This window comes from Antechinus flavipes, chromosome 4, assembly GCF_016432865.1.
Source record: "Antechinus flavipes isolate AdamAnt ecotype Samford, QLD, Australia chromosome 4, AdamAnt_v2, whole genome shotgun sequence".
NCBI classification, from domain to species: Eukaryota; Metazoa; Chordata; class Mammalia; order Dasyuromorphia; family Dasyuridae; genus Antechinus; species Antechinus flavipes.
Genome location: NC_067401.1, coordinates 244,782,752 through 244,805,811, shown reverse-complemented (window position 1 = coordinate 244,805,811; position 23,060 = coordinate 244,782,752). Strand labels below are relative to the sequence as shown.

Here is a 23,060-nt window from a genome sequence, read left to right as displayed (position 1 = left end):
CAAATGGAATATAATCTAGAGAGAAGGCACTAACAGTAGTGGAGACTGGAAAAAGCCTCCCTTGAGGAGGTGGAACTTTACAAGAGATTTGAAGAATGCCAGAGACATCTGAAATTGGGAACAGGGAAGGACAATATTCCAGGCATGAGGGATTACTGGTGCAAAGGCACTAAGATAGGAGATAGAGAATTAGAAACAGAAGAATTACTTGGACACGTCCAAAGTGTCCAGTGTAAAGTTTTCAAGGGAAGTACCACACAAAGCCCTGGCTAGAAAAGCGATTGATTAAAAAAGGGCCAAGAGCAGCAAAAATGTTGCCAGTAAGAGAGGAAGGCAGTGACTATTAATTGGATGTTAGAACACATTGGGAGAATCACTTGCTCTCAGGCAGGTGTTTGGGTTGTACTGTCCAGGATAAATTATTGTTTTCATTCAGCCTGATGGCATTCAATTACCATCCAGACAAGTCTTGATAAATAAATAAGATCAATTTATCTTCTGAACAGTGCAATCTTGGAACCTGGAAAATGGGGCTAAGAAGAGGATTTGCCCATCAAAGTGTGTTTCTATTAGAAAAACAGCATGCTGTAGTAGAGAGACTCAGAGTTAGTCGAGGTAAGCAGGATTTTTCTCCTTCAATATTTAACTATGTGATAGCAGTTTTCAAATATTTGAAAGTCTGTCACTTAGAAGGGGGAGGAGATTTGTTCTGCTTGACCCCACTTATTAAATCTTTTTTTTTAATAGTTTTTTATTTACAAGTTATATGCATGGGTAATTTTACAGCATTGACAATTGCCAAATCTTTTGTTCCAATATTTCCCCTCCTTTCCCCCATCCCCTCCCCTAGATGGCAGGTTGACCAATAAATGTTAAATATGTTAAAGTATAAATTAGATACAAAATAAGTATACATGTCCAAATAGTTATTTTGCTGTACAAAAAGAATCGTACTTTGAAATATTGTACAATTAGCCTGTGAAGGAAATCAAAAATGCAGGTGGACAAAAATATAGGGAGTGGGAATTCTATGTAATGGTTCTTAGTCATCTCCCAGAGTTCTTTCACTGGGTGTAGCTGGTTCAGTTCATTACTACTCCATTGGAACTGATTTGGTTCATGTCATTACTGAAGATGGCCAGGTCCATCAGAATTGATCATCATATAGTATTGTTGTTGAAGTATATAATGATCTCCTGGCCCTGCTCATTTCACTCAGCATCAGTAAGTCTCTCCAGGCCTTTCTGAAATCACCCTGTCCACTTATTAAATCTTGAAGTGATATGTGGAAACTTTAAAAAATGCAAACTTAGGCTCAAGGTAAGAAATAAATTAAATGACATTGAAGTGAGTAAGATTTCTTCCCTCTGCTATTCTTAACCATACAATAGCTGACTATCCATATTCTAAGGGCTGTTGTTACATAAAAGAGGTATAAGATTTGTTTGTCTTCACCTTGGAGGGCAGGACTAAGAGTAACAGGTGGAAGACTGTCTTTGGGGTCCCTTTTAACTCTTGAGATTTCTATGATTCTGTTATTTATCAATAAAAATAGGTAAACAAATACATCAAGGAAAAAAATGAAAGAGTAGAGCATGGTACAAAAAAAAAATTTGCTGAGAGTCCAGTGCTTAAGGGTCTTCTCATTCTGCCACTAACTAGATATATAAGTGGACCAAATCACTTCCCCATCCTTTGGCTTCAGTTAATTGCAAAACAAAGAGACAGGTAAGATGAATTCACTTTGAGCTCTATTGCTTAGTATGGCTAATGAATATAATTTTCTGCAATAGTTATTAAGGAGGGAGTATCGTGTTTCTGTACTCTGGAAACTCCACTAGCTAAACAAAGGAAAATATTGTGAAATCCAAAGAGATGTCTCTTGCCCTCCTTACTTTTTACTTTTACACTATCATTGACGCACTCATAAAAAGGAAATCTTCTGGCTCTCAATATCAATTGCCCTCCCAGACAGGCCAGCTGTGCAAACATGCTCCACATCCCTCAAAAGCTATATAGTAGACAGTCAATCCACTTAACATTAGCCCCTCTGCAGTATTAGAAGAAATCATCTGGGCCTAATCAGGAATTAATGGACAGCATTTGGTAGTAATTTAATTTCCATAATAAACCTAATGAGCACTTTAATACATGTCCAAAAGGAATTGGCTACTTTGTCTGAGTACCATCCTTTTTTCACTAGTCCACCAATCTACTTCTTCCTATTATCTTGGCCCCCAAAGGCCATTTACCTGCATGTAACAGGTAGAAAAGAGTAATGAAAACAATAATGGTTTACATTTCTGCCATGTTTTTTTGAAATTTTCAAAAAAGTAAATATAAATGGTATTGTTGGCTGTTAGGCAGCATAGTGAATAGAACATTGAACCTGGTGTCAGGAAGACCCTGTCTTCAGACACATGCTATTTGTGTGACTTTGGTCAAGTCACTTTACTTCTGTCTGCCTCAGTTTTCTCAACTACAAAATGAGAATAATAACAACTGCCTCCTATAGTTGTTGTGAGGAACAAATGAGATATTTACAAAGTACTATATAAATATTAGTTATCATTATTGTTGTTGTTATTATATTACTATATATTATTATATTATAATTATCTTCCTTGCATCTGCCTGCTTTTGCAGATAGGAATATTTAGCTCCAAAGAGGTTAATGATATCCCAGGATTACACCATTAGCAAGTCTCAAAAATATGATTCCTGAAATAGTTCTTTTTTAACCAGTGATTTTTTTTCCATTTAGTGTGCTTTTTTTAAATTGAGGGATAGGAGAGAGAAGTGGATGATATGAATCAGTTATTTCATCCAAATAGGAAGCTCCCAGTAAGGAATTTTCTATATGCACAAAGATTATCATTTTCTCTACAACATAACATTAGAGAATTATTGTGGGGTCAGAGAATTATCATGGGCACTGAGAAACTAAGCAACTTAATCAGGATTGCATAGTCAGCTTTGTAAGAGATTCTAGGAAATGTTTCTGGATTTGAGAATTCATGAGTGTCATAATGGATCAGAGAGGTGAGTTTTCACCTTATCTTGCCACGATCCTAGTCTCCACTTTACCACCGCTCCATTTCTCCTCCTCTTCCTTTCCAGCATTTCATTTTGTGTTGTCTTCACCTACTACAAGGCAAACTTCTTAAGAGCAGGGACTGCCTTACTTGTGTTGGTATGTCCAGCATTTAGCACAATGCCTGGGCTATAAAAAAGCATTTAATACATGTTTTATCTGATGAGCATCTATGTGGCAAAGCAAAGAAAGGCATTAAAAATTGTTCCTGGTCTGGATTGGTTATTTATCTCAACTCCCCTGAGTTTTTAAAGCTGTCATAGGTTTAGTAAGCAGATTAACATTCATTCAGAGCTTTTGTTCAATACTCCATAGGTTTGGATATCTTGCATCTGTGAGCTGGACCTACAGACAATTACCAGGTTCTACAGTGTTACAGAACTTAACATACAGGTCAATAACTATAAAATACAGTCTGATGCTCAAAATGAGTGATTTGGAGATTAGCTGCATTACTGTTCTGTTCAGGCAGCATGGATAATTGAAAATAACTAATTACTCAGCCTCCTGCTGTTGTGTTTGCAAACACTGCATAGAGAATGAAATAGTAATATACACAAAGGATGGTGAAATGTCAAATCAATTAAGAAAATGCCTTATAAAGTATATGAAAGCCAAATTTCCAAAGTCATTTCCCACAGTATCTGATATTACTGAGCCATCTTTTTATGTTTGGTATACATTTCCACATTTAAGAATAGTTCTAACAACAAGTAATTATTCTGGTTTTAATAAGAGTGATTCTCAAAATATTATATCTACCTTCTAGGTGTGTAAACAAAAACCTAATAGCCAAGCACCAGCAAGTATTGCTTTTAAATGAATTCATAACTTATTCAGAGAAAACATTCCAGAAGACCAGAAAATTAAATCAGGAAAAACTAGAGCAAGAAAAAAGTAAGAACCTTTGGAAAGGATTTGGAAGAGAGTTATGAACAAAGCCAAGTGTTTTAGACTTAAGTATAACTTCAGTTGTTCTTTCATTATTGATTTATTATACTAATAAGAGCAGCTATCCCTCAGGATTGTTGCAAAGTTTAAATAATATTTGTAAAGTACATAACATTGTCCCTAGTACATAGTAGACACTTAATAAAAATTTATTTCCTCCCTCTTCTCCTTCCTTTCTTTCTATTAGATATCTCTCCAAAAGGTACTTAATTCTTCCATCTTCCTAAGTCATGAAAAAGTTCTCTGGAAGGGTGCTATTTCAAGTTAGGAAAGGCTTGGAAGTCTAAAAGAGGGGTCTCACGGGGTTATTTCTCTTTCTCTCTGCAGATGCAAAAAATCCTTAAGACACTTCCAGGATTCAAAGAAATCCAAGTACTAGGATTTAGGTAAGTATGAAAATCTAGCTCTTTCATTTTCCTGATCTTCTCCCTACTTTAAAAAAAAAAAAGTTATATCAATACAAAACATGCATTATTCATTCCTAGGTTTGGCTCAGTTTTAACCTAAACAGAAAGAGGCATTCTAGATAGCTGAATTTTTAAAGATGAATATGAGTCTGGGTCAGTTTGAAAAGAACTGAGTTTCTTCTGCCCTAAGGAAAGTGTTCTTTCATGTACAGACTTTTGCACCATGAATTACTGGCAATGTTCTTAATGATCCCCCTATAAAGCTGGCTCATATGAGACAGATCAAATAAAGATATAAAGCCCTCTTTTGGCCTATAGCTTAGAGAATGATAGTGCAACCAGATTTTCCAAATCTTGTACAAGAATGCCACCATCTGTAAACCCTACACAGCAAAAAGAAAGGATGAAACAATCTTCCAACTGCCTTCACCATCAGCATTCTGACACATGGGCCCACAGCTGATGAAAGCAGCCTTGTTTTAATCCATTAGTATCAAAACACAGTAATGTAGTGGGTGGTTTTGGGCAAGACTTTTAAAACCATTCATTATGCCAAGCATCCATCCCACACCCCCAGATGGATTCACAATTTGCTATTTTAAAAACCCACAGCAGGTTTATCACTCAATTCCAACATGAGCAAAAAATGATTCCCTGTCTCTAAGGTTAACTAGAGGGAGCAGGGAGATGAAGGTATAGGTAAAGTTTCTTCTTGGCACACTCATTATCTAATTTTTTCTTGAAATACAGGATATTCTTGAGTCAGCAGGAATAAGACAAGCTCATAAATAGCTTCTGTGTGGTGTTTGCTTGCTTGGTTTATTTCTTTTTAAGTTTTCATGCCCCACTGATTTTTGTAACTTCTACAGAAAAAATATTTAAAAGTAAACATAATATGCAGTGAAATCCTTAATATTGACAAAAGTAGATTCATTTGTCTTCATTTCATGATGCTAGTCTGCAGCAGTTCATGTGAAACTGTATGTATGAAATCAAAATAAAAGGAAAGAATATAATTCTGAATATAGGCAAGCTGTTTGTAGACAAGCTGCTGCAATGAAATTAGCAGACTTTTAATTTAAATTTGTTATAGATGGCATAATAAGAAGGAATTTCATAGAGAATTCAGATACATTGAAGTTGCTAAGATTATATTCTTCAAGGAAATGAAAAATGCCATCAAAATAAAAAATTAGCAGATAATAATAATAATGATAACTGGCATTTACATAAAATATAATGACACTATGGTATATAGTGAATAGAGCTTCAACTTTGGAATCTTTGAAATATACTAGATGAGTAATCTTAGCAAATATACAACTTCTCATTTTCTTGGGCAAGTCTTTGTAAGTTACAGAAAAGTTATTGATATGCATTGATGGAGAGAGTTTCCATAACAAGAGTTCTTTATACCATGAAATCATAGAGCCAGTACACACACACACACACACACACACACACACACACACACATATACACATACATACATATATACATACACATATAGGATATTCCAAAAATCTTAGTGCAATTTTAAGTTTTAGTAGCTAAAGCTTTAATATCTTTAAAATACATTAAGATTTAGAATGCCCTATGACTATAGAGGTAGAAAAAGAGAAAGAGAATTCATGAGAGTCTTTTAGAGTTTGTGAAATACTTTATCTACATTATATCATTTGATTCTCAAAAAAAGAATCAGGTACTATTATTCCCATTTTCCTCTTAAGGAAATTGAAGTAAACAAAGCTTAAGTGATGTGTCTAAGATGATACGCATGGAGGCTAGATTTGTATGCAGGTCATCTTGACTCCAGGTCCAGAACTTTGTCTATTATGCCACCTATCTATCTTCAGAAATCAAAGAATGAAAAGAAGAAACTCAGACATCAAATTAGTACACACTTTAGGATATAACTTTCCTCTATGGGCTAAATTCTTTTTAAGGACTAGATATGATTCCTTAAATTGATTGAAAAATCAATGGAAAGATTTTTCCTTGAATTCCATTTTCCTTTGGCTACAGCTTGTTAAAAATTGTATGTGACAAACCTTTTAAGTCATGTACTTAGAGGAAAAATTATCATTTTGTTAATTAATTACATTTAACTAATTACCCAAACAGAACAGAAAAATATTAATAGCTCCTTCACTTCTTCAGTGCTATTATGAGTCCTTATTTAGGTCATGGGCATTACCATGATTTCTCAAGGGTTTTGCGAGTCTAGAACGAGCTTTGGCAGGTTCCACTGAGGTGGAATGGCATGGAATATTGAGCCCTTAATAGATGAGCCAATAATACTCAGGCCAGGTCCTACCATCTGCAAAGGCAGAATGGGACTGAATGTCTGTTGTCCAAAGACCAGCCTCACTAATTCTACAGAATCTCATTCTATCACTAATGCCCACAAACTAATGAATTTTTCAAGTATAGCATCCAAAAAAGTACAAAGTCAATGAGGGTTTGTGTTTGTGAAGAAAGAAGCCATATTGATGAAATTATAGCTCATAGGATCATAAATTTAGAGCTGGACAGAGACCCAAAAGGCCTTCTATTCTGCCCTGCCCTCTCATCTCAGAGATAAAGAAACTGAAACATATTTTAAGGGATTTGACTAAAGAATCACAGGTGACATTTGATCCGGGTCATTTGATTACAAAAGTATTCTTTTAAGGTCAAATTCACCAAGGGAAGTGTACATCAGGTAAATTTCTTAGTACTTTAAATGTAGAAAATTCCATTAATTTTATTTTCTAGCATTATTAACTATTTTCCTCCAAATCACAAGCTTATAAACTGAAAGATACTAATCGCATGTTTAGCATTTCATTCCTTAATTGTGGAAATGATATCTCAAACTATTTTGTATCCTTTGTAAGTTATTTTTCTATCAAAGGAAAAAAATCCTTCTTCCTTTTATTTGTGCTCCCCTGCTGAATTGAAGTGAAAGCATCTTTTTCACTGGATTATCAGAATCCCTTTAATATTTTTTCTGTGGACTCAGATAACTTCATATTAGGTTTCCTTTGAACATGATAAGCCTGTATTCCATAATTATTTCCTCAAAAGGTATAGAGGTTTCAGTTATGCCAGAAAATGAGGCCATGGGAATTATTCCATCATTTAGTAGTCAGCAACAGAAGTAGTCTTTTTTCACAAAGCCCTGCCAGACAGACCCTGATGTCTGTAATCAGGAGACAGAACTCTCAGGAGAGCAGTCTAGTGTTCTTTGTCCCCTGCAATGGAAATGAACAAAGTAGATATTAGCCCCAGACCACTGTACAGGTCTGATCGTGTCATTTCAGCTACTCAATAAACTCAACCTACTGCCGTCTTAAGGATCACATATAAAATCCTATTTGACTTTTAAAGCCCTTCACCATTTGCCCTTTTCCTACCTTTCTAGTCCTCTTACACCTTTACCATCTCTATTACTTACTGTGCTATCCAGTAACACTAACCTCTCATTGTATCTCACACATGACATTCAATCTTCTAATTCTATTCATTTGTATTGGCTGTCCCCAGGGCCAGGAATGCTCTCTATCCTTACCTTCACCTCCTTGTTTCCCTTAGTTCCTTCAACTCAGTTCAGATTCTCCCTTCTGCAGGAGGTCTTTTCTGTTCTCACTCCCATTCCTCCTAATAGTCCTCCTTCCCACCACCCAGTACTTTTTTCTCTGAGATTATTGTTGTTGTTCAATCATTTCAGCCTGTTTGACTCCATTTGGTGTTTTCTTGTCAAAAATACTGAAGTGGTTTATCATTTCCTTCCCTAATTCAATTTATAAATGAGGAAGTAAGGCAGAAAGAGTTAAGTGACTTTCTTAGGGATATCAGCTGATATGTGTCTAAGGACAGATTTGATCTCAGAAACATGAGTCTTCTGGACTTCAGTCCTGGCACTCTATCTACTTCACTATTATGCTATCCCTAATTCTGAGATTACCTTCCACTTAAATATATTCTATGAACAATTTATTTGCAGATCTTCCTCAATTAAAATAGACTCTCCTTGAGGGCAGGAATCATGTTTTGCCTTTCTTTGTATCCCCAGCCATTAGCACAGTCTCCAGTATATAATGTCTTAATAAATGTTTATTGATTGACTTGCTGGACAAATGATCTATCATCCTCTGATAGTAGGTGAGAATTCCCATTCCTGTACAGCAATCTTCATTACTATACATGTTCTCTTGGGAGTGTTGAGAAATATAAATGAGGGTCAATTGAGTTTGTTCTTGTTCTATTTTGCCACTGCATGAAAGCAACTACTGAGAGCTCCAAGTATATTTAATATACTCTACTTATAAAGTACTGAGCTATTAATCCCTTAATATTTAGCATACTCTTTCCCATCTCCATCTGTCGTTTGAGATACAAAATGGCTAAATTGTGTGTGTGTTTTCTTTGCTGAATGGCCATAAATAGTCAGAGTAATTTAAGTGAAATCACCAGTTTGATTGTCCTTATGACCATCCTTTAGGAGTTAGAAGGCATTGCCTGCAGGACTCAGATTCATGGTGAGAAGGCACACTCTACTTAATCCTGCTGATTGAAGAAGGGAAAAAATGAAATAGAATGGCAAATAGCTATTCCTGTGGTGAGGCTGAGGTGTGAAAAATTACTCTAAAAACAAATTGTTCACTATATCAAATCATAGGATCTTAGAGTGGGACATGAACCATTTAGAGTGACCCAGATCAGGAACTCTTAACCTTTTTATAACATAGACCTTTTTAGCTGTCAGGTGAAGTCTATGAACTCTTTCTCAGAATAATATTTTTAAATTCATCAAATAAAAATGAAAGATAATAATGGAAACTAATTATTGAAATGCAGGATTTTTTTGAAATTTAAGTTAACAATTCTACCAAACATTTAAAGAACAACTTAGCCCCAGTGCTATATAAACTATTTGAAAAAATAGGGAATGAAGGAGTCCTACCAAATTCTTTTTATGACACAGACATGGTACTGATACCTAAACCAGGTAGTTTGAAAACAGAGAAAGAAAATTATAGACCAATCTCCCTAATGAATATTGATGCTAAAATCTTAAATAAGATATTAGCAAAAAGACTACAGAAAATCATCTTCAGGATAATATATCATGATCGAGTAGGATTTTTACCAGGAATGCAGGGCTGCTTCAATATTAGGAAAACTATCAGTATAATTGGCCATGTTAATAACCAAATTAACAAAAACCATATGATCATCTCAATAGATGCAGAAAAAGCATTTGATAAAATCCAACATCCATTCCTATTAAAACACTTGAGAGTATAGGAATAAATGGATTTTTCCTTAAAATAATCAGTAGTATCTATTTAAAATTATCAGTAAGCATCATATGTATTGGGGATAAACTGCAAGCATTCCCAATAAGATCAGGAGTGAGGAGTGAAACAAGGTTGCCCACTATCACCATTACTATTCAAGATTGTATTAGAAATGCTAGCTTTGGCAATAAGAATTGAGAAAGAGATTAAAGGAATTAGAGTAGGCAATGAGGAAACCAAATTATCACTCTTTGCTGATGATATGATGGAATACTTAGAGAACCCCAGAGATTCTACTAAAAAGATATTAGAAATAATCCACACCTTTAGCAAAGTTGCAGGATACAAAATAAACCCACATAAGTCATCAGCATTCTTATATATCACTAACAAAATCCAACAGTTAGAATTACAAAGAGAAATTCCATTTAAAGTAACTACTGATAGTATAAAATATTTAGGAATCTATCTGCCAAGGGAAAATCAGAAACTTTATAAGTAAAACTACAAAACACTTTCACATAAATTAAGTCTGATCTAACCAATTGGAAAAATATTAAATGCTCTTGGATAGGGTGAGCAAATATAATAAAGATGACCTACACTAATCTATTTATTTAGTGCTATACCAATCAGATTCCCAAAAAACTATTTTAATGACCTAGAAAAAATAACAACAAAGTTCATATGGAAAAACAAAAGGTTCAAGAATTTCAAGGGAATTAATGAAAAAAAAATCAAATGAAGGTGGCCTAGCTGTACCAGATCTAAAATTATATTATCAAGCAGCAGTTACCAAAACCAGTTGGTACTGGCTAAGAAATAGACTAGTTGATCAGTGGAATAGGTTAGGTTCAAAGGACAAAACAGTCAATAACTTTAATAATCTAGTGTTTGACAAACCCAAAGACCCCAGCTTTTGTCACTGTTTGACAAAAATTGCTGGGAAAATTGGAAACTAGTGTGGCAGAAACTAGGCATTGACCCACACTTAACACCATACACCAAGATAAGGTCAAAATGGGTTCATGACCTAGGCATAAAGAATGAGATTATAAATAAATTAGAAGAACATAGGATAGTTTACCTCTCAGACCTGTGGAAGAGGAAGGAATTTATGACCAAAGAAGAACTAAAGATCATTATTGATCATAAAATAGAAAATTTAATCAAATTTTTTTATATAATCAAAATCAAATTGAAAAGTTTTTGTACAAACAAAACTAATGCAGACAAGATTAGAAGGGAAGCAATAAACTGCGAAAACATTTTTATAGTCAAAGATTCTGATAAAGGTCTCATTTCCAAAATATATAGAGAATTGACTCTAATTTATAAGAAATCAAACCATTCTCTACTTGATAAATGGTCAAAGGATATGAACAGACAATTCTCAGATGAAAAAATTGAAATTATTTCTAGCCATATGAAAAAGATGCTCCAAGTCATTATTAATCAGAGAAATGCAAATTAAGACAACTCTGAGATACCACTACATACCTGTGTAGATTGGCTAGAATGATAGGGAAAGATAATGCAGAATGTTGGAGGGGATGTGGGAAAACAGGGACACTAATACATTGTTAGTGGAATTGTGAATGCATCCAACCATTCTGGAGAGCAATTTGGAACTGTGCTCAAAAAAGTTATCAAACTGTGCATACCTTTTGATTCAGCACTGGGCTTATATCCCAAAGAAATTTTAAAGAAGGGAAATGTGCAAAAATGTTTGTGGCAGCCCTCTTTGTAATAGCCAGAAACTGGAAACTGAGTGGATAGCCATCAATTGGAGAATGGCTGAATAAATTGTGGTATATGAATATTATGGAATATTATTGTTTGTTAAGAAATGACCAACAGGATGATTTCAGAAAGGCCTGGAGAGACTTACATGAACTGATGCTGAGCGAAATGAGCAGGATCATTATATACTTCAACAACAATACTATATGATGATCAATTCTGATGGACATGGCCATCCTCAGCAATGAGATGAACCAAATCACTTCCAATAGAGCAGTAATGAATTGAATCAGCTACACCCAGTGAAAGACTCTGGAAGATGACTATGAATCATTACACAGAATTTCCAATTCCTCTATTTTTGTCCAGCTGCATTTTTGATTTCCTTCACAGGCTAATTTACACTATTTCAAAGTCTGATTCTTTTTGTTCGGCAAAATAACTGTTTGGACATGTATATTTATATTGTATTTAATTTATACTTTAATATATTTAACATGTATTGATCAACTTGCCATTTAGGGGATGGGGTAGGGGAAAGGAGGGGGAAAATTGGAACAAAAGGTTTGGCAATTGTCAATGCTGTAAAATTACCTATGCATATAACTTGTAAATAAAAAGATATAATAATAATTTTAAAAAAGAAAATTAAAAAAAAGAAAAGGTTAAGAACACCTGTTCTAGACCAACCTTTCCCTCAACAGGAATCCCTTCTGTATCGCAGAGAAGTGGTCATACAGTCTCCACTTTAAGACTTCTAGTAACAGAGAACTAAAGAGCAGCTAGGTGATGCAGAGTATATAGCACCAAGCTATATGTTTTAAGCAAGTCAATTAACTTTCTTTGCCTCAATTTCTTCATTTAAAAAATGAATTGAAAAAGGAATGGTAAACTGCTCCAGTGTCTTTGCCAAGAAAACCCTAAATGGGATCGTGAAGAGTTAGATATGAAGTAACTGAAGCAGAGAACTCACCACTATCTTGCCATTCCATCTCAACCCTGAGAACCCATCCTATTTTTGGACAGTTCTAGTTATTAGAAAGTTTATTTTTATATTGAGCCAAAAACTATCATCCTAATTATTCTACCATTAATCCTAATCATGTCCTCTGGGGCCAAACAGAGCATACTTAATTCACTTTCCATATCAATTAGTCCATCATATTTTTAGAATCATAAATAACAGCTAAAAGGTATTCCAGAGTCTATCTCATCCAAACCCAAATGAGAAAACTGAAATACTAGAAGATTAAGGTCACTCTGTTAATTAGTGTCAGAGACAAGATTAGAGCCCAAGTTCTATGACCACCAATCATCCTCTTTCCACCATACATGCTGTCTCTCTTAAGAGCAGTTATGATTTCATTTTTTTGACCTTTTCTTATCCAGGCTAAACATCCCAGTTGTCTTTAACAGATACTTGTATGGCATGGCCTTTAGTCCCTTCACCTTCTTGGTTGTATATGCTCTGTACATGTTTCAGCTTATTAATATCATTTCCCAAAATGTGGTACTCAGAACCAAACCCAGTACTATTTTGTTATCTGAAGGGTTATCTTCCTTTTAGATACTATGCTTCCATTAATGTAGTCTAAGTCTATATATAGTTTTTGGACTTTTGTGAAAGTAGGGAGGAGAAAATGGTTGCCTTGTCACAATATTAGCTCATATTGAGTTTGTAGTATACTAGAAACCCCAGATCTTTTTCATTTGAACTATTAGTTCAATTACTAAATATTTTTATTAAGCATTTAACATGTGCCAGGTGATAGACTATTGTTGGACTCCATTCTGCATAGCTGATTATTAGAATTTAAGTGAAAGAAACAGAGAGGCTTTCCAGAATATCAGTAAGCAATGGTATACTTGTCTTTGTGTAACAATCAGCTCTCAGGTAGAGGAATGGAGAAAAAAAGTAACACACTCAAATTTAATCTATATTATTAATATTTTCCCTGTCACTTTCTTAAGTCTAGACAATCAATAAAACAAATGAAGCCTCACTTTTTAGCATCTACTAATTTTTAAGGTATAATGCTGATATTAAGAATTAACAATTGCTTCTTTTGAGGCACATATTCCTGACAATAACCAATTTAGTAAATTGTTTCATCTCTCTACAAGATGCTACTGGGATTCCTTCTTGGAAAAACTTCTTGTTTAATAGGACTTCTCACAATGCATACTCCAAAGAACAACTTTGTAACTTCTTCCCAAGAAAGCAGATAGGAAAAGAAAAAAAATTGTTTGGAAAGAAAGAGAAAAATGTAGCACACATAATTATATACTGACACAAGCTCAACTATAATTCAGAATCTGTAGAAGGAAGTGTAGGAGAAACCTTGCAGGTCAGTTAGACTAACTCTCACTTTACAAATAAGAAAACAGGCCCAAAGAGGGATAGTAACTTTTCCATGTTTAGGCAAGTAAATAAGCAGCTGGGTCAGGTTTGAATTCAGATCATCTGTCTCCAAATCCAGTATTCATTCTATTAATTTTCTTAGACTTTTTACTTTTATCATGTAGTTTCATGTTATTCTCAGAATCTCTTCTTAAAGACTAAGGACCATAAATGTCTTTTCTTTATGGAGCTAAGACAGAGATGATAGAGAATAGGATAACTATATGAATGTTTGGAATGTTCATCCTTCAATCTCCATGGCTCACATAAATATTCTTCTTTCTTCTTCATATGTTCCCATTTGGTTGTGATGCACTGAAGACCGAAGAAGGAAAGAGATGGGTAATTTGCATTCTTTCTTTTACTTTTAGAAACTGAGGAGATTCATTTATTCAACATACATTTACTGAACATCTACTCAGTACAAGGCACACACACACACACATACACACACACACACACACACACACACACACACACACACACACACAAAAGAGAAATCCCTGCCCCCAATACCTTGAGTTCTACTTATGCAATTTCCTAACAAATCTATACTTTGGACCAGTAAAGTAAGCCAGCCCTTATTCAAATATAGTACGTTGGTAAGTCAATGATAAATCAATGTTTCTGATGTGGTTAGTGGCAGTACAAAGAGTTGTGAGAATTGATGTGAGAATACTCTCTGGTCTCAGTGCAGGTCCAACATGAAAGAATTCATGAACCCCAAAATCTTAGTGGCAAAAAGTGCCGTTTTATTTTTCACTAAGAAGCTCTTAGTGGAAAAATCTCTTAATGAGGAAATATGCAAAGAATGTGTTAACAGAAACCTATTTTATGAGCCAATCTTCGGGGCTGGAGGTAGTTTGAGCTGATTATCACACCAAGATCTCCCAATTGAATGAAATCACATTGAAGGCTTTTTTCCAGAATTTGGAATTTCCTGAATGGGGATCCAGCTACCCAAAAGTTCAATGGGAGGTGATTTGCCCAAGATCTCCAATTAAATGAGCCAATTATCTTAGAAAAGGCCCTCTGGAAAATATGCCCCATCCCAGACTCTCTTGAGTGTGAGACCCCTAATTTCACTTCTTTTACCGAGAAAAGGGGACACAGTTTCAGAGTGATTCTTTTACAGATTAAAGGGACACAGTTTCAGAGTTCACCCCCATCATTTCTTTTACAAGTTGAAGAAATCACTTAACTCATCACTAGCATGAGTTGTACAAGATGGACTTTTTAGCCTAAAAACATTCCCTATGGGAAACAGGCAAATTGAACCAGGGAATCAATCTATCCATCAATCATTAAGCACTTATTAAGCACCTATTCTGTGCTGAGTACTGGATTAAGCGTTAAGAATACAAAAATAAAATTTAATTTCTTTGCCTTCAAAGAGTTTATATTCTAATGGGGCATTTATTCTAATATACCTAACAAGCTAAAAATTATCCCCTGAAATTCAAAGTTTATTGAGGAATATATGTCTTTATAGAATACCATACTTTAAAAGGACATCTGTGGAATAGGAAGTTGTCTATCTGCATCCATAAATATATGTCCTGAATTTGGAGTAGTGCAGACATTAATTTCCTATTTCCATTCCAAGGTCAGTTTAAACTGAAAAACTTATTCTGTCTTGGAGAGCTCTAAAATAAGTAATGAGCTCCTATAATTGACTAGTAAAATAATGAATTATAGAATCTTGTCTCATTGATTGTGCCATCCAAAGCACTCCAGAAAATATGTAGGAGCTCTTACTTAGGACTCTTACAATCACTTTACAGAACTTTGCAGAAGCTTATTATATAGAAGAAAAGTTGAAAATTTTATAATGATAAACTCCTAGAGAGCAGAAGATAGATTTTTCTAAATGGAGTATTTGTAGACCAGTTTCATATGCTAAAAGGCACTTCATTTTCCCTGATCATAACCCCAAGAGTGCCTCCTTGATTCTCCTTGCCTCCTTCAAAGATTTATTCCAAGATGACATAGAGAAGAAATAATTCCCTAGCTATTTTTGTTTTAATTAGAAAATTTTGCCACTTGAGAAAAGTGGATGATTAATATTCCTGGACACAAACTTTCTTAATGACAATTTAAATTAATGGATATGCATCTTGCCACTTTTTTCCCCTTATACACCTTTAAAGGTGAGCTCCAAAAGAAAGAGGAGAGGAGGGAGAGAAAGAGTGACAGAGACAGAGAGACTGACTATCATAGTGATTGATTTTCTTTAGTTGAGCTCTCATAAGGCACCAAAAGTAGATATCTGAGGAAAGGGCACTTAAACAAGAGATAACTATCCAGTTCTAAATGAGTACCTAAACTGGCCCTCAACAGGTTCAAATCAATTACTTATAGGTATCATCTATTGTTACATCCCAGACCCCATAATTTAGGCACCTTAGAGGTCATTTAGTCTAAGCCCTTCGGTTTATAGATGAGGGAAGCTGAGAACCCAGAGTTCAAGAGACTTGACCAAAGTTTCACTTAGCTTTGTAAATTGTAAAAATAGCTGTCAATTTTTGAACCCAGATCTTATGACCAAATATGAGCTTTTTATCATTTTTCTCTCAATCCCATGTTCCATTTAAGAACAGTATGGAAATGACTTATATGGAAGTATGTTTAACATGATTGTACATGTATAACCTATATCATATTGTTTGTTGTCTTGGAAAGAGAAGAGGGAAGGGAAGCAATGAAGGAAAGGAGAAAATTTGGAACTCAAAATCTTACAAAAAATGAATGCTGTAAACTATCTTTACATATAATTGGAAAAAATAAAATAAATAATAAATATAGTTTTTAAAACAAAGTTTTCAAAATCTTAAGCAATATTTGGCATTTCTTTTTTAATGTGTCCCTATCTCTGCAAAATTACATATGGCCTGAAGTTTTATTGTGATGACCACGTATTTTAAAATCAACTGAAGTCAGGAATTCAGGTTAAGGGAAAATCTTCAATCTTTATTCTTTGTGAAGATGAAGGGGGATCACAATAGCAATGTGAATAGCTGCGACAGAACTTAGCCAGCAGTCTCTTTCTACCTCTCTCTCTCTGCCCCTCTGCCTCCACCCACCAAAATCGTCATTTCCTATACAACACATCAGGACTTGCACAAAGAGTGGGCGGGGGCCATTCTTTCTCCAAGCATATATATTAATAGAGTCCAATTACTATTTAGCCTCATGTGCTTGGGATCTCAGTGCATCAACTAGAGCTTCAGCCTATTACATTCTATAACAATAGCTTTGGGATCAGGAAGATTTTAAGTGTAGAAATTCCCTCTACCAATGAATAAATGGAAAAGTATATATTAATCCTATTTGTATTATTCCCTACTAAATGTTGGAACACAAGTGCAAAGACAGACAGAGAGAGGAGACTGACAGACAGAGACAGAGACAGAGAGAGACAGAGAGGCAAAGACAGAGACAGAGACCGACGAGTGAAATGGAGGGGAGGGGAGAGAGGGACATGGAAGAAGGAAGGGAGAGGAACAGGGAAAGAGAAAGTAAGAAGAAGAGGGTGAGAAGAAGAGAGAGGGAGAGGGAAAGATTAGGGGGTAGAGAGAGGAGGGGAAAAAAGAAAACAGAGAACTGGAGGAGGAGGAGGAGGAGAGGAAGGGAGAGACAGACATAGAAACAGCCACAGACACAGAGGCAAACACAGAGAGAGAGACAAAAAGAGAGACACAGAGAATTACTGTCCTCAAGCAACAATTTCTTTGCTACATACAATGCGAGGGTTGTCTGAGGCATTGACAAGTAATGACAGGTAGTAGGTGTCAAAGGCAGGACTTCAACTCAAGTCTTACTGATTCTAAAGTTGGTCCTTCAGCCACCACACCTCTCTATTCTCACTGGCATATTTAGTCTCACTTTCAGAAACAGGGATCTTATGTTATAATTTTTCCTTTCCTTTTCTTTCTTTTTTTTTAAAGGTATAGAACAGAGAGAAGGAAAGGGATGAGAATACTTGAAGTATAAATATAGTAAGGTATAGAAGCTGAAGTTTTTTTTTTCCCTCTCATGACAAAGGTGGGAAAGGTGAGTGTGAGCTAGTAAGTGCAGAAGGAAAGAGAATAGTCAGGAGATTTTAGCTTAAACTAGACCAGGTTATCTACAGGAGGATAGGGATTTCTGAGGACTGGGATCCTAATAGGAATAAGAACATGGCCCTTCCCTCAGGGAGCTCCTGTTCAGAAATAATCAAGTACAAGTCTCTCTTGGAGAGGCAAAGACCTTTGAGAATTTTCTTGACATGTAACAGATGGCTCTTGGTGGGTCATGTCTTTTCCTACCCTACAGTTCTAGCAGCACAGTTGCTCGACAGCTGGTGATCTTTAAGAGAGACAGCTCAGAAAGAGGAAAGCCCAGCGGCAACCTGTCAACCATTCACCCTAATGAAATTGAAAATGAAAGCAAGTCTGAAAGCTCGAAGGAGGAGGAGGAACTCCAAGAAAGCAGCCTCACCTCAGCAAGGCTGCAGCAACTAATTACCATAGCACTAGAGGAAGACAACTCTCTGGAACTGGAAACAATTCAGTTTACAGAAGGTCAGTCAATAGTTATAGCTGTGGGTTTAACCTGTAGATCAGCCGTGGAATGCTATGGCTGGAAGGACTCTAAAGGAACATATAATCCAACTTCTTCCTTTTATGGATAAGGACACTGAGAACCACAGAGGTCAGATGACTTATCTAAGGACACAAGGACTCGGGGACCTCATAGCAATATCTCATAGGCACAAAACATGATTATCAATCACAACAGTTTCCAGATTTTTTTATAAGAATTAAGAATTCTTCACCTAGTTCTACCAATACTTACCATGGTGGTCTTCCCCAAAGTCTTTATATACATATATATATATATATATATATATATATAAAATGTTCTCTCATGAGAACCCCTTAAAAAATCTGAATCAGTAATGGGGTGTGAAGGGAAAGGATCTGTCTTGATATCTCTGTCAATGTCTATGAGATTAACATTTGTGGTTTTCATAAGTTTATCACCACATCTCACATTTAGAGATTTAGAGCTAGATAGAACTCAGAAGTCATATATTTCAACACTAATCCTACGGACAATGAGGTGCAGAGAAAGTAAGTAACTTACCCAGATAATAATGGCAGAAGGAAGATTTGAACATGGTTCTTCTGATAACCAAAACCAACATATTTGTCATTATACCATTTCATCTCTAGTCTATCATTTCTTCTGAACTGTGACCTATTGCTAAGGCAAAGAAGACTATTCATATTCACAGTGATTCTTGCATTTATTGCCACTCAACCTTGTATCTTACCTAAAGAGAAGGAGCAAGAAATTCTAGTACTACATTTGCACTTCATTCTAGCCCATGATGTATTCCTATCATTGCTGGAAAATCCCAGAGAGGCCAATCAATTTTCAAAACCTTCTGCTTTCATAGCTATGATATAGCCCATGGAAGTATACAAAGAGCTAAATCAGCTCTTGGACCTCTAGTGTCCATTGACTCAGATGCTTTAGGGAGACTTTAATTAGCACAAATTTATCTCTAGAAATTCTCTTGTAATCAAGCTATTGTAATGCCAGAGAAACTGAGACAAGATAGAGATTAGAGAGTTTTTAATATTTTATATGAAAGGGAGAGATTTACTGGGACCAAATGGATCCATGATTTGGTCCCAGGGCTGAATGAGGCTATTGTCTCCAAGAATCCAGCATCCAGTCAGCATCAAGCAGTCGATTCGAGCCCTCGATTATATATTTATACACAATAGCTAAACAAAGGCAGAAGGTTTGAGTTCAAACTCTGGGGATCAGGGATCTCCAGGCAGAAACCATCAACTCGGCTCTGACAGGTTTGGGGGTAGGACCATAAATTCTAACAAACTAGGAGTTAAGAAAGTGTCTGACTACAGACACAAAGTCTGGAGTCCCCCTTTCTGAGTTTACACATTGACAATTTATAACCTTAGAGCAAATAGCCCTGAGTTATATCAGTCTTCATGAACCGGAGGGGGGATGGAGGGTTGCAAGTAAGGAGATTGAGGCAGAACAATTAAGGAAACTAAGGCAGAACCAATTAGGAAAACTGAGCCAGGACAATTAGGGAAACTGAGAGAGGACAATTAGGGAAACTGAATCAGGACAATTAAAAGAGAACTGTGGCACAACACTATCACAGGTCCAGAGATGAATTGCTAATTAATTTGTGGAATTGTTAAGTAGAGCAGACATGCCTAATTCTTTGGATACTAACTAGGAAATGATAGCAGTGAACAGTAAAGCTCTGATCACACTTTAGCAAGGCACAAAGGGTAGAGAGGCAAAAATCACCAAAAATATAGAGACAATGATGGGGGTGGTACAGAGACAGCTGACTTGGTGACATGGATGGAGTAGTGGACGAAGGCAGACAGCATGGGAAAGACAATGCAGAGGGAGAAAGTTGCTTTTATAACTAGGAATTAGAGTTAATAGCACTCAACTACGTGGACCCAGATGAATACTGAGTGCTCTAGGTGCAGAAGTTTGGCATCTCATTTTTATAAGGATTTTGTGGGGAATAGACTAACCAGTGCTACTTTGGAATCAGATCATTGACACATCCACCTCAAAATTATCTGCAACATTTGGTGTTCTACTGAACTTATAAGGACTCTGAAGAAAGTTTAAAAAAAGGCTCTTAATAGACTTCCTCTGATTTAGTATGTATTCTAAAGATGTAATTTTGAATTAATAGATACAATTTGAAAATAACTATTTTGCTCCTTTGATCTCTAGGACATTGTCTTTTGGGTTCTCCTTTGTGATTTTCCAGCTATTGTTATGCTGTTATGCTGGTTGCTTATGCACTTATTGTATTAACTATAAAGGGGGTGAGTGGTCACAGGGACCAGTAGAAGATACAATTTTAACACAAGAGTCTTGATGGAAAGGAACTGTATCAATTGTCAAATATACCCTTTGCAATGAGTGTAACTATGTCAATTGGCTGTATAGCCAAAAAACTCAGGATTTTTATTGAAGTAATTGCTATCCCCTTCCCAAAAAATTGACCAATTATTCCATCAATGACTCAGATTTTTCCTCATGGTGAAGACCAGATGGGCATAGTGTAGCAATCCCTTTCTTCTATTAATTTTATAGATAGTCAGAGGCAAAAAATAATACATCTCTCCAAGAGTAACTTTCTGATGATGAACTTTTTTGTTAATACCCAAACAGAAGATACAATCTGTTGCCAAGACTATACATCCACCACTTGATACACAGCCACTCAAAATAAACATTTTTGCTTTCATGCTAATTTATGTCCATTTTATTTTTCTTTATGGATTTTTATCTGTACAAAATTCCTCTATAGAACAGACATGAGCCAGACCTATAAACAGATAAACTAAGGCTTTCACCATGTTGATAGATGCAACTAGGTGATGAAGTTGATAGAGTTTTGAACTTGCATTAAAGAAGAATTAAGTTTGAACCCTTATTTATTAACTAATTGTATGACTCTTGGCAAGTCACAACCTCTTTCAGCTTGTTTCCTCAACTATAAAAGGGGATTATAATACCCTCTACCTAATAGGGCTGTTGTAAGGATCAAATAAAATACTTTGTAAATGTTCAAATGCCATATAAATGCTATCATCATTATCATTACTAAGTTAAAATGATAATCATCACTGAAGAAGAGGATCTGTCTAAAACTTGTCCAGAGAACTTGCTGGCCCCTTTTTTGTGTGATTGGAACTTCTGTGGCAACACACTCACTTTCAGAGATATGGATTTATTTTTCTAAGTAACACATTGTTCATTCTTTCACTGGATCATATCCTCTCTTCAAACCCAACTTGCCAAATGGCTTCTCCCAAAGAAAAGTCAAATGACTGCCTACATTCACTCTCTATCTGGAGGGTTGTTTTTTTTTAAACTAGCAGTGCCTGAGTTTCATATTCTTTTGTCAGACTTGTAACATTCCAATAAAAATGTATCCCCTTAATGAATAAGACAATGCTGGAAAATAGTTTTCCAAAGCAGAAAAGACAGATTTGAAAGGCAATTGTTCTGTCAGTTTCAGATCAGCAGTCAATTAGAAGAGTCCTCTGCAGACAGGAAGAACAGCAATAGGATTTGCTTTGAACACCAGTTGCTTTGAAGGGAGGTCCCCTTCATCATATACTCCCAAGAAGATACTCTTCATATTGTCCTGATTCAGCCACTCCCATGTGTGGACCAACTTCTTCATTTTTTTTTTTTAAATGGGGCATATTTTCTCTTTCCCTTTGGTCTAATTACATGAGCATTAAATAATGATTCAAAATATCTTGTATTTATGTTGGCCAAAATTTTTGTTACAAATTAAAATCTTAGAAACTAAAGTAAACATTTAGAACAAAGACTAAGCAGTGGTCCTCAAAGTGTAGTCCAAAGAATTGTTGGGGTCTCTGAAACTCTTTCAGAGGGTCTACAAATTCAAAATTATTTTTTATTTCTAATATAGTAAATAGCTATAAATATAACCCATGTGAACAAAAAACTCTTTGAACAGATCCTCAATAGTTTTTTAACAACATGAAGATACTGAGAACAAAAATTTGAGAACCACTGGAATTAAGGTTTCCTTTGTCCAAAGCAGGAAGTTGAAGGGAGTAAATAACCCATGGGAATTTTCTGCTATTACCTAGAGAAAGGGAGGAAGTAGGAAAATAAATGTGCCATCAGTGTCTATCTGCCTCTGCCCTACTCACATTTCTCCAACATTCTGTACTCATAACTCTTGTTTACAATGATTTCTTCATTCCTCCTACTTGCTAGGCTTCCTGATTCTTCTAGAAACTTTTGAGAAGAAAAAAGCACTGGATTTAGAGTCAAAGAACATGATTTCCAGTCTGCCTCCAAGTTTTACCATCTACATAGATGTGACTTTTGGCAAATCATTTAACCTTTATAGATTTCATTTTCTTTATCAGTAAAATGAAGATGCTAAATTAGATATTCTGGAGGGTCTCTGCTAGCTCAGACCCTCTTATCTTATCCATAAACTCTTTTAACAAAAGAGAGGGGGGATTATTTGGGAGTCCAGACAATCCTCTCCTTAAATGACAGTGCCCTTCAGATATGACTATAAGCCACACAGATTTTTGCCTTATGGGAAATTTTTATGGCAAGTATTGGGC

At 35.5% G+C, this 23,060-nt stretch overlaps 1 protein-coding gene across 1 annotated transcript in view; it reads left to right on the top strand.

The window, feature by feature from the left end:
• The window catches only part of IMPG1 (interphotoreceptor matrix proteoglycan 1), a 115,033-nt gene that overhangs the window by 23,322 nt on the left and 68,651 nt on the right, over positions 1-23,060 (top strand). Inside the window, exons 7-9 of the mRNA XM_051996711.1 lie at positions 4,373-4,431; positions 14,203-14,223; positions 18,196-18,443. Coding sequence (XP_051852671.1) covers positions 4,373-4,431; positions 14,203-14,223; positions 18,196-18,443 — 328 coding nt within the window. The remainder of the gene's footprint in view (positions 1-4,372; positions 4,432-14,202; positions 14,224-18,195; positions 18,444-23,060) is intronic.